Genomic DNA, 13,214 nt, shown 5'->3' with positions numbered 1-13,214 from the left:
CAATTTTGAGGTACTTTTACTTTACTGAAGTATGTCTAATTTTCAGTGCTTTTACTTCTACTCCACTACATCTCAGAGGCAAATATTGTACTTTTACTCCACTACAATTATTTGAAAACTTTAGTTACTAGTTACTTTGTAGATTTTTGTTATTATTACAAAATACATTTGGGCCATTTGAAAATAGCCGATCTACAAGCTCACAATGCGTCGCGATATGACACATTGTGAGCTTGTAGATCTGCTATTTTAAAAAGACATCTGAAAATTTGTGAAATGGGACCTTCTGAATAATGAGTACTTTCTACTTTTGGTACTTTAAGTACATTTTGATACCAACACTTTTGAGCTTTTACTCAAGTACATTTTGAATTCCGGACTTTTACTTTTACTTTCCACCACTGGAAAATAGCCCAAGGCTCACAGTGCGTCAGCTTGATAGGCTATTTTCGGCACAGAGATTTGCAGTAGAACAGAAAAAAGGAGGGGACTAAATAAAAATACAGACCCTGGCCTGGGGGTCAATGAGCGTTTTTACACAGTCAAGACAGAACAAGGTTCATCACCCTGGGGCTCATGAAAGCCATTCAAAAAATGCATGTAAAAACTGTTTTTCTCCAGGCTTTTTCCCTGAAAAGCTGACTTCTTAAAGATGACATCAGAGAAATGCAGAGAAATGAATGCTATTGCATTCATTTTGTTATGGGGGGGGGGTGCTAAGGCAGTGGTTCTCAAACGTTTTCATGTCAAGGACCCCCAAAATGTTGTTCCAGGGGCATAGAAGAGTTCAAATTGTTCGCTTTAAAATATATATATATGCAAAGACTTGCACAAATATTCACGATTTAAAAAAAATAGCAGATATACAAGCTCATAGTGCGGCACTCGGTGCCGCGCTATGAGCTTGTATATCTGCTATTTTTGAATAGCCAAAGAATAAAAGGTCAAAGTGGTTAAAATGATTGTGATGCTATATTAACACATTTAGCTGGGGACCCCCTGGAACCCGCCCCCCCCAAGGACCCCACTTTGAGAACCAATGGGCCAAGGCACGAAGAGCAGCTGTTTCTTTGGCATATGTCATATCAATGAGCTTTGGTCTTCAAGCACAATTTACAACATCAGTCTCTTAATAATCTGACAGGATGGGCCCCAACATGCTGAATTCTAAAAGCTATAGAAGCATCACACACACCAAGAACTGATATGATTGAATGATTGCTCAATGTATGTATATGTATGTATCAATGTACAATATATGTATTTATGACAGAGAGAGAGAGAGAGAGAGACTTTGACTTTGACTATTCAAAAATAGCAGATATACAAGCTCATAGCGTGGCACCGAGTGCCACGCTATGAGCTTGTAGACCTGCTATTTTTGAAAAATCATGAAAATTTGTGCAAATCTTTCAATATATATATATTTTTTTTTTAAGCGAGCATTTGTAAATCAAATATTTGCTTCTTGGTGTCCATGGAACAAAATATTTTGAGATGGGGCTCCGCGGCCAAATACATAATAATAATTTTGGGTGGTCCTTGATATGAAGACGTTTGAGAACCACTGATATTACAGCAACATAAGTGTTTCAGAAAAACTGTTAGGACTTAGAAGACATTTGTAGATGCGTTCCTGGATTGAATGGGTTAATGTGAGCGCCAATATCCGATACGTTAGCTTCTGCATCGGTGTGACCAATCCCTGTATACAGCAAATGCCCAGAGTCATTTGGGGCCCACCCGTGCCGTTGGTAAAATAAAATAAAATTTCACAGACCTGGTTGCTTGTTTCTCTCGCAAAATCTGGCAACACTGGAACACTGGGTGACCACCCCGCGTCGGGGCTCACTGTAGCCTCGTTACGCCGCTGACTTGGTGAATAGAATTAGGCAGATGCTATTAGCATCCAGGTGACCGTGTCCATAGCAAACAATGCTATTTGCACCCAGGGGTGGACGAGCCAGTGTGGCAATTTTACACCCGGGTGTATATAGCATGGCAGAGACAAGCACCCAGGTGTCCGGAGCCAAGAATGCTATTTGCACCCAGGCTGGAATAGCCAGTGTGTCTATTTTACACAAGGATGAACATACTGTAGCAGGGCAGAGACAAGCACCCATGGGTGTCCGTGGTCAACAATGCTGTTTTTCTATTAGGCTCTATGCGCAGAAGAGAAGGCATATTGGAAAGAAAGTAGGCCTCTTCCTTACTTCTTTCACAGGTCTTACCAATTATTCTAATTAAGGCTCTGTTCCATTCTGGTCAAACAGAGTCAGGATGCTGATATTGTGCATGTTGGGCTCACCGGAAATACTCTGCTACACCAGTGGGTCTCAAAGTGTGGTCCAGGGACCCCCATGGTTCCTTGAGGGGGGTTCCAAATGGCTCCTTACGGGTTTGTAACTCTGAAAGTGTACAAATGGAACCAAATGGTTCCATTTGTACACTCTCAGAGTTATGGGGGTCCTTGAAATTAAAAAGTTTGGTAACCACTTTGCTACACTAAATGGAACAGAGTCTTAATTAGTATAACTGGTAAGACCTGCGAAGGAGGTAAGGAAAAGGCCCAATTTCGTTCCAATATGGCTGCTGTGCATAGAGCCTATTGGCTCACCCAACCAAACTGGCAGAATGATATTGCCATTTTACGTTGAACGTCGACTTTTCTGAACCAAAAATACATTTCATTTAACACGTCTAGATGCGGAACATGTCCTCTCGACACAGTCCATGTGGAAACTGTAGTCTCATTTTACTTACTTGTCAAGTACTATTATGTGCAATTTCAGAATGGATTATAACCAATTATAAACGGCCATTTCTGTCAGCGCACCTGCCTAGCTTTCAATGCCAACATTTTTATTGAGTCGACGGCACAGTCTCTGTGAAGCCGGTGGGCGGACGCGATGGGACTGGATGTAAATAGCCAAATAGCTGCCATGTGACTATTCTCGACCGGGTGAAAATAGACACTTGGATAAAATTATTGATGTGATTTTGATTATGGTTATTTTTTTCTTCACCGGAGTTCTAGACGGGTGCATATCATTAAAGGTAGGGTAAGTGATATTTTTTGGTTAAAACAAAAAGTTTTTTGTTAATATTCCGATAGTAATCATTGCTATAGAGTGTTTGTTCAGTAACAGGGGTCTCTGCGTCTCTCCAGCTCTTTAATAAACAGAAAATACATTTTCAGGTAGGTGACAACATCTCAGCCAATCAGGAGAGAGTACCCATTTATAGCTTCATTTTTATAGTGTTCCAATTCCAATTTTGTCTGCTCATTTCTTTGTGTCATCACTTCCAATTTAACCTGTTTAGTCTGTATCGTGTCTGAGTTCTCTATCCTGATTGGATCAAATTAGTATCCTAACCTGAATTTGCATTTTCTGTTCACTAAAGAACTGGAGAGGCATGGAGACTCCTGTTACTGAACAAACACTCTATAGTAATGAGTACTATCAGAATATAGAGCTATTTAACACTTATTTTAACCATTGAAAATCACTTACCCTACCTTTAAGTAGACACTGTAATTATAGTAGGCCTACACTGTATGCACAATATTCTTCTGTTGGGGTAATGATGATCATAATAATAATAATAATAACAAAAAAACACATTAAATTAAAGTGCGATATATGGGGACGCTGCACTCTCCCCACGATTCGAATCGAAGCGCTCGCTCTCGTGCTTCTCCCCAGTGACTACACAAAGTCACTCACGTCCCTCACGCCTACTTTCTGACACCAATGTAACGGCCGTGAAGTGCAGCGCCCCGAGTCGGGATCTAACCTTCGATCCATGGCTTACTAGTCCGGCCAAACTAGCCCACTCAGTGGAGGAAGTTGTGGGGAAGGTATGGGGAAGCTACACTTACACATCTCTGAGGACCTCAGATAGGCCACACATACATGTAGCGTACTGCCTCCGATGTGTGGAGAAATTCAGTGTGGGCCCTTGCAGTTTGAGCTCCTCATCAGAGGTGCACTTCCCTCCATCCAGAACATCTACTAGAAGTCTGAAGAGGATCATCTGGCACACTTACCACCGTAGCCACCGATCTGGTCGAGGCGCAGCCGCGGCTGTGACCAGGCATAAGCGATATCGCTAGCTATGTATCGAAAGCCATTCCACCAGACCATGTTGCCGTTTTCACCTGTCAACCATGATACAATCTTGTGGATTGTATCATGTTTATTATCTGTGGATCTTAAGTTATGCCCCGTGAAGGGGGGGGGGGGGGGGGGTCTAATATCACAGGAGCAGAGCCACACCGCCAAAACAGCCAAAAACAGCCAAAAACAAGGCAATATCATTGTGGTTTATCTTCATGAAAGTGTCTGACTAGGAAAGTAACTAAGTACATTTACTCAAGTACTGTACTTTAATTTTGAGATATTTTTACTTACTGGAGTATTTCCAATTTCCAATACTTTTACTTCTACTCCAATACATCTCAGAGGCAAATATTGTACTTTTACTCCACTACAATTATTTGAATATTTTAGTTACTAGTTACTTTGCAGATATAAATTATTATATTATAAAACACACATTAACCACTTTAGCCCTATTTGAAAATAGCCGATCTACAAGCTCACAACGCGTCGCGATGCGTTGTGAGCTTGTAGATCTGCTATTTTCAAACAGTTTAGTACTTTTACTTGTGGTACTTCAAGTATGTTTTGATGCCAATACTTTTGTACTTTTACTCAAGTAACATTTTGAACACAGCCCTTTTACTTTTACATTGTGGTATTGATACTTTTACTTAAAGCAAAAAAAATAGTAGTACTTTTTCCTCCTGCTATCAGAATAAAGCAGAGAATGCCAAGAAAAGAGGAAGAGGGAAAAAGGAAAAGAAAGGAGACCCTAGCTCCGGTGAGATCAGTGCCCCTAGAATGAATGAATCACAATTTTGTCTGAATTACAAGTCGAGATTACATCAGGGCCAATATGCTGTAAAAGATCAGATGGACTTTCTGTTTTGATTAAATATTAATATGGTAAAGATCTGCACTGGATTACGGAGCATGGGAAACACAAAAGGGAGTTAACAGACCGGGTCAGCGTGTCCAGCTAGGGGATGCAGGGAAACTAAAGAAGGCCTCGGATTGGACGTATTTGGCTGCAGTTCATTCAGAAGCAGGACATTTTAAAGTCACGCTGAAAGCCCCCCCCCTACCCCAACATATTTCCTAGAGCTAAATCCTGATCAAAAGGGGACTAAACTGTATTCAGCATGTGAGACACTGAGCCAGTTAAAGGGACGTTAGAGACTCATGCGAGGGGGACTTGTGTTTTAAAGCCAATTCTCTCATATAGTGCATATAGGTGTGCTTTTAGTGCTGCATATTAAATATGAGGTTAGAGGGATAAATGTGTCCCCTCATTGAGATCCCAGATAACTACGCTTTGGTCCAAGAGTGAAAAAGCTTTCCATATTATTTGCCTCGTTTCCTTTTACAGAAGCGCCGCTCTTATCCTCTGCTGCCCTCTCCTGGCGATAAACTGTATTAAATGGATCCAATGTAGTTATTATTTATAGTCACAAGCTTTTATAAATACTTTTCATTGGTTAAATATTTATATATATTTTATATATTTAACCCACAGACAGACTTTAATCACTGACTCAACCCAGTGTCCCATTTAGAAAAACATTAAAAAAATCAAAAGTAGCAAAAATAACGAATCTACAAGCTCTCAACTTGTCGCACTGGGATTTGTTGTGAGCTTGTAGATTGGTTATTTTCGTTACTTTTGAATGACAATATCATACGATGAGGTGTTAAAAAACGGCATTAATTTATGAAAACATCATGAAAAGTATGATGTTAAATATGGAGACACAAGGTTTCTGCCAGACAAAGACCATATTATATATTGTATGTTTATAGCGCCTTGAGACACACAAGTAAGAGTATAAGCAGCTTTAATGAAACACACTGACTGATTTATGAGCTCTTATCTAGTCACCTGTTATTTTTAGTCCACTTATGTCAAGATCCAAGAAAGACAAATAGAACTTCTGTACTGTAAATGGGGGGGGGGGGGTCTGAATCTGATGGATGTTCTGTGCTAACTACTGAACTAGAGAGGTCACTAGGGGTGGTGAAAATTTGTACAAATCTTTACAAATGTCTTCTAAATCCTAACAGTTTTCTGAAAAACTTGTTTGTTGCTATAATATTAAAGTTAAAAATGTTGTTTAAAAAAAAAAAAATGTATTCAAAGATTTGCACAAATGTTCAAGATTTTTCAAAAATAGCAGATCTACAAGCTCGTAGCGCGGCACTCGGTGCCGCGCTATGAGCTTGTAGATCTGCTATTTTTTAATAGCCAAAGTATAAATGAATGGCATCTGTGTCATCTGAAATGAAACAGATGCGTTACGCAGCCTAAAACAAAAGGAGATCATGAAAACATTTAAAAGTCAAGTTCATACAATCAAAAGTTAAAAGCATGATGTTTCCCATATGATCTTTGAGACATCTGATGAAAGTTATATGGGACCGAATCATCATTCTTGTCATTTTGATTCAATAATCTAATTTTCTTTTATAAAAATAAGGGGGGAAAAAGAGCGTGTGGTGCCTCGTTTCTATAACATTTTGGAGGGGAAAAGGAAAATAGTCTGTCAGCAAACTATCACCACGGTCTCCCTGTACAAAAAAAGCAAACTTGGACCATAATCACACCTGTGAAGCAGATTTGTGACCAACAGTAATAACAGCCTGTGGAGTTACTGGGGAAGATCCCAGTTCTGAAATGTGTGTATGACTATAATAATAATAATAATAATAATAATAATAATAAACTTTATTTATATAGCACCTGTAAGTGCTTTACAGAACAAAACAAAAACAAACAAAAAAATGTATAAAATACACAATAAAACAGTGGCATAGAGTTAATGGCTAAAACAATACATAACAGGCAGTGAGGCAGTGAGCAAAACAGTAAAGACATGAATAACAAGATTTAGAAGAGAAAAAATCAACTAAAAGCAAGAGTGAAGAAATATGTCTTGAGCTGTGCTTTAAAACTGTCCACAGAGGGTGCCTATCTTATGTGTAATGGGAGTTTATTCCAAGCCGTCGAATCTACCAGGGGGAAAAAAGAAAATTGCCCTCGGCAGATTTGGTTTGGCCCCGCTCCGTTGTGATTGGATTTCCCTGCCCCCGAAGTGGTGGGGCACCAATCAGGGCCCAGTATGCAAATATGGGGCGGGTGTATCACCAGAGGCACGTTTTTAATTCGGCCCTTGGAAATGCAGGCTCCACACAGAGATTCCAGACTAATATATACGCAGTGATATATTAGTCTGGCCATGCCAGGCTAATAATGCATGCCGACCAAGACCCTCGAAAAAGTAAAGAAAAAAGCACCCTACCTGACACTTTCCCGCCACACACACAGACGTCTCATTCTGTCCACATGGAGTCCCATCGATCACTCTGTCTGCCTGACGAACGTAGAACCTGAAGCCGATGGCCCTACAGTTCAGCTCACAGTGCTGGTCCCCAGGAACTGTAGACAACAACAACCAACACATAGTAGAAAAGGGTGACTTCAAGTGCACATAAAGACTCGTCTAACCCATTCACAGAGTGCCGCTCTATGAGCTTGTAGATCTGCTATTTTTGAAAAATATTGTGTTTTTGCAAATCTTTGAATATATATATATATATTTTTTTAAGCGTTTTGTACAAGCATTTGTAACTCAAATCTTTGCTTCTTAGGGTCCCTGGAACAAAACATTTTCAGATGGGAGGTCAGCGGCCAAATACATATTTGACATGAAAAAGTTTGAGAACCACTGAAACATACGTTTTTCAGAAACCTGTTAAGATTTAGAAGATATTTGTAGAATCCCCAGAAGCAAGGATTTGAGTTACAAATGTTAAAAAATATATATATTTTCAAACTAAACATTTGCAAAAATGTGCAGATCTACAAGCTAGAATGCAGATCTACAAGCTCATGAGCTAGGAGCTTGTAAATCTGCTATTTTTGAATAACCAAAGAAATCTAAAAATGACACAGATGCGTTCCCGGTCTTAATGGGCTGAAGGCCTTACATATGTTCTCATCAGAGTGTCTGATGATTGTTCGATTGTTGAGTTAGAAAAGTTTTAGACATTTTTTTGTATACTTTATTAAGTATTGCCCATCCTGAAGAACACAGGCCTGCACATGTGGCCTTATTTGTTTACCCTACTAGCACTGCCTGTCTGTTGTTGTTTGAACCCTGCTAGGAGTTCACCCAAACACGCAGATGGGCGAGTGGATGACCAGGCACAACATCCCCTGTAAAGGCACAAATAATGGCTTTTATGTGTTGAGGTATAGGTATTGTTACTGGTTTGCACTGATGTTATGGCCAAAAAAACTATTTAGACCCCTTTTTGTGACCTTTGACCTTGACCCAACTAACCCCCAAAATCTAATCAGGTAATCTATTCTAGAGATTGATTGCCCAACTTTGCGGAAACTTCCAGGTCATCCAGTGAAGCCATTTTTCCCATTGAAAATCGGCAGGGTTCCAAAGCTTTGTGGGTCGAGGAGGTCATCGGTCCAAATGACACACATATTCCACAGAGACATGTTTTCCAAATAGGAAGTCACAATGGTCTTTCATTTGGTTTGTATTGTCTTTTATTTTTGTTAACGGTACAACAAGATACCAGGGCTGTGGCTCTTTCAACTTTGGGGGGTGGGAGAGGTAACATACACTGTTTTTTGTATGCTTTTGTCTCATTGACCAGTATGTGAATTGGACAATACCAATAAAGAAACCTTGAACAATGGCCTTTCATTTGGCAACATGACATGTGAACTTGAGAGGTCAAACTCATCGCCAAAGTGGATCAATTCCCCCTTAAAAAAAGCCAGAGGTCGCCCTGTGTGTTTGGTCTGTTTATGGAGGAGGGAGTGACTCATTCATGTTAACAATGAAACAATGCCTACATGAGCTGCTTTGATGGTTTGGATATTTAAAGCTCCAAACCGTAATTCACCTGGCAACTCATACCGTCAGCAGCAGTGGTGTAAAGTAACTAAGTATATTTACTCAAGTACTGTACTTAAGTACAATTTTGAGGTACTTTTACTTTACTGGAGTATTTCCAAATTTCAATACTTTCACTTTTACTCCACTACATCTCTGAGGCGAATGTTGTACTTTTACTCCACTACAATTATTTGAAAACTTTAGTTACTTGTTATTTGCAGATATAAATTATTATATCATAAAACATACATTTAGCCCTACTAAACTACTTTTGTACTTTTACTCAAGTAACATTTTGAAAACAGGCCTTTTACTTGTAAGGGCGCGCTCTCACCAAAAGTTGGCTGGCCGCTGTTAAACGCAGGTTGTGCGCGGCCACAGTTTTTTGCAGCCAGCGGATTCTAAAAAAACGCTGTGACGCACAGTCACTCACATTCAAGTTGGTCCACTGAGAGCACCATGTTGCTTCCTGAGTCTTGGGACGGTCCGCCTTCGACTCACCCGATTGGACAGAGGGAGAAAATCAGCTCCTGCCTCCAGCAGTTATATGCTTCCAATGGACAAGTCACGTAGAGCAGATAAACGCAAGGTCTGAGCGACAAGCGGAGAAATCCGCTCTTGCGTGAATCCACGCATTTACATTGACAATGCATTGGCAGATTCTGCCCCAGAGGTAAAATAAAAGTGCGGTGAGAGCGCGCCCTAACAGAGTATTTTTATATTGTGGTATTGCTACTTTTACTTAAGTAAAACATTTGAGTACCTTTTCCCCCACTGGTCAGTACATTTGAAGGAACATCCATCACTGATAGTACACATTACTGTGGCTAGGAACCCTAAAGTAGGTCACAAGTCTCAATAAAAGGACTGAGGAGCTAATCTGACTGTAATGGTGGGCAAAAAGCAAAGAGACACAGATAGGGATGTTAACAATTAATCTATAATTCATTCACTGCCGTTAAGAATTTACTCGATTAAATTTATCGATTTACAATAATTGAAACGTTTTTTGAAAATCTTTTTTTGGGGGGCTAGTGAAAGTTACAGGTATGGTGTGTGTGATATCAAATGTGAGCTTACCATAATCACAGTAATCCTTAATCATATTCCATCATATTCAAGGGGTTTTGGAGAGAAATAAGACAGACTCCATAGAGGGAGGTGTGTAGGTGTGTGTGTGTGTGTGTCTGTGTCTGTGTGTGTGTGTGTGTGTGTGTGTGTGTGTGTGTGTCTCCAGCTGATGCTCGTTGACACTCGTTAATGTTATATACATCAAGGCAATTATGTTTCTGCACTCATTCTCAGTTTCGGACAATAATGTTCCTTTTGGTCCTAAAAAACGCTGCTTATCAATGAATGAATGAATCAATCGATAATTTGCATCCCTAGACACAGAGTGACATTGACTAACATCATAAGCCCTATTTTATACTTTATATACCGTTATCCTATAATGACATGGAGGCCCAAAACAGGGATGCCAGGTTGCAAGTGGTTAACTGGATGGACCCCTCAAGCTCCTGAGGCAGGCCGCCCGCCCCTGGTCATTTCAAAGTCTGGGGTTAAAGGGTTAAAGGTGACAGGGCCCCTCCCCCCAGGCCCCCTGCTGGGCCCTGCAACACCCTGCTGTCTGTGTCATCAGTGATTCATCACCAGTGACTCATCAGCCTCATCCTTGAAATCATGTCTTAAAAAATATGTGTATATATACAAACATTTACACAGCTTTGTTTTGCCTATTGGGTGATAGCCGGTTCATCTGCTTTTGAACCCTGTTTAACCATGTCTTATATCATGTAAAGCCTTAGTCACTCTGTGCAGACGAGTCTATAGAAACGGGGTAACCAAGAACGCAAAGCTCTCATTATGTATGTCCTGTGTGCTGGAAACGTAATCACTGGTAAAAAAAAAGATGAGGTTTCCCTCGTTTGTCTTATACATTTAGATGGGCTATATTTTATTATTGCGTACATGTACTGTGTGGTATCGTATGCCTTTCTGAAAATATAATTTCCCGTTTGGGACAATACATTCATGACTCAGTAGAGTCAAATCCAAAACATTGGCCATGATTTTTGTAACCCATTTTTTCACCCAGTGCCAATTGCATAAACTGTAATCCTGGGCGCTACTCTCCCTCTGCCAGCCTCGGGAGAGCCCCGAACTGAGCTCATGCCTCCTTCAATGCATGAGGAGTGAGCAGGCCGCTTCTTATCACCTGACAGGGGGGAGTTTCCCCAGTAGGACGTAGCGTGTGGAAGGAACACGTTATTCCAACCAGTTCCTTTCCCCTCCATCAGGCGCCCCGGCTGACCAGGGGGAGGCAGTAGAGAGACCAGGATTACTACATGTAACCCCACCTAGGGTATGGACACGCCCACAGCGGGACTCAAACTCAGGACCTTCTAGCTGTGAGGCGAACAGTGCTACCGACTGCGCCACCGTGCCAAATCCATGTTAAAGAGACATTCAGGGAGCCGGTTGGTTTTCCTACCTTCATTGAAGGGCTCCCATTCATAGACTCGGCCCATGAACGGCTGGCTGTTGTAGGAAGAACACTGAACGGCCCGGATGGGTCTGCTGGATGGAGGACAGGCCTGAGGATGGAAAAGAAAGACACACGCGCACGCACGCACGCACGCACGCACGCACGCACGCACGCACGCACGCACGGACACACACAGGAATGAGCACAGAGAAGCAATAACCTGTGGATGGAAACCTTGTATGTCCAAAACTGTTATTTTTCAGGAGGACATGACACAAATAGCTGTACATATTATTTTTTTTCATTTCTAACTGCTTATATGATGTTTTGCATAGTATTGTATATCTGTCTGTCATTAAATGTTTTGATGAATTGAGTACAAAGGACCCCAATGGAAACAAGTCAGTACAAGGTCTTAGCAGACCTTGTATTGAACTGTACTTTCCTGTGCTTTTTTTTTTGTTTGTTTTTTGTTCAATCAAAGCTTGTGTTCAAATGCATCCAATGTAGTTATTATTTAGTCACAAGCTCTTGTTAATACTTTCCATTGGTTCAATATTTATAAAAACCCACAGACACACTTAAACCACTTTCACTTTCACCTTCAACATTTTTTCAATGATAGCGAAAATAGCAGCGTCCCAATGGGACACATTCATTGTGAGCTTGGAGATTGGCTATTTCCGTTACTTTCGCATGACAATCTCGTACAAACTAAAGTAGGGCATTCATTTATAATAAAAAAAAACATAAAATATAGTTATAGGGTTTCTGCCCGACAGCAACGATACACAATATATATACACAGAGAGACAATAAAAAAATGATCCAGCACTACTACAGATAGCTTGTCTATAACTATACACCTGGATCACGTTTCATAATGCCATGCCCCATTACCATTGACTGACTGTCTGCTTTAACCTTGTTGGATACTTTTCCCTTTTTTCTCCCTCATGGTTGTAGTCCAGCCAAGACCAGATTCTGTGGAGCTCGATTCCACTATTTATGATGACAGGCCATTGAGGCCAATAAAAGACCTGCTCCAAATCCATGCTCTGTCTAAAAAAGGTCCCCCAGCCAACATTACTTTGTCTTATGTGTTGGGGAAACATTGCTAAGTTAAAGGGATAGTTCACCCAAAAAAAAAATCATTTTTTCTATCTATTTAGTCATGGATATTTATTTGTTTTTTGTCGCATTCCTAAGCCAATAATTTTATGACCTACGGACCGGTAGGCAGCGGTTCCGGTATAGGAGACACAAAGGATACTCTTTGTGTCTCCTACCGGAACCACTGCCGGTCATCAAATTATTGGCTTTAATAGGAATGCGACAAAAAGTAAAAAGAATATCCATGAATTCAAGTCTATTTGACTAAACGATAGAAAAAAAGTTATTTTGGGTGTGAACTATCCCTTTAAGTGTTATGCATATTTCTTGCCAAGAACATTTTTTACACATACCCGGAATGTGTCCTCTGCATGTAACCCATCCTAACAAGTAGGCAGCTGTTCTCAAGCCATTGGTTTGATAACTTCAATATAAAACACACACATACCCATGTCATAACATAACCCCATGTCAGTACCTGCCTGGTCAGGACAGCTAACTCAGTAGCAATGCTACACCAATCTGTCAATATGAATTCAGAATCCTTTCACTGTACATTTTTACCATTTTACAGTCTGTTCATAAACACGT

General features: G+C 40.5%; 1 protein-coding gene across 1 annotated transcript in view; it reads right to left on the bottom strand.

Moving 5' to 3' along the window:
- Positions 1-13,214, bottom strand: part of thsd4 (thrombospondin type 1 domain containing 4) — a 108,688-nt gene that overhangs the window by 82,831 nt on the left and 12,643 nt on the right. Inside the window, exons 7-8 of the mRNA XM_080424977.1 lie at positions 11,517-11,619; positions 7,403-7,539 (exon numbers count right to left, since the gene is read on the bottom strand). Of these exons, the coding sequence (XP_080281103.1) occupies positions 7,403-7,539; positions 11,517-11,619 (240 nt within the window). The remainder of the gene's footprint in view (positions 1-7,402; positions 7,540-11,516; positions 11,620-13,214) is intronic.

Source organism: Gymnoscopelus braueri (genome assembly GCF_963280865.1).
Source record: "Gymnoscopelus braueri genome assembly, chromosome: 1".
Taxonomy (NCBI): Eukaryota; Metazoa; Chordata; class Actinopteri; order Myctophiformes; family Myctophidae; genus Gymnoscopelus; species Gymnoscopelus braueri.
The sequence above is the reverse complement of the archived record's forward strand: the minus strand, read 5'-3'. Positions and strand labels throughout refer to the sequence as shown.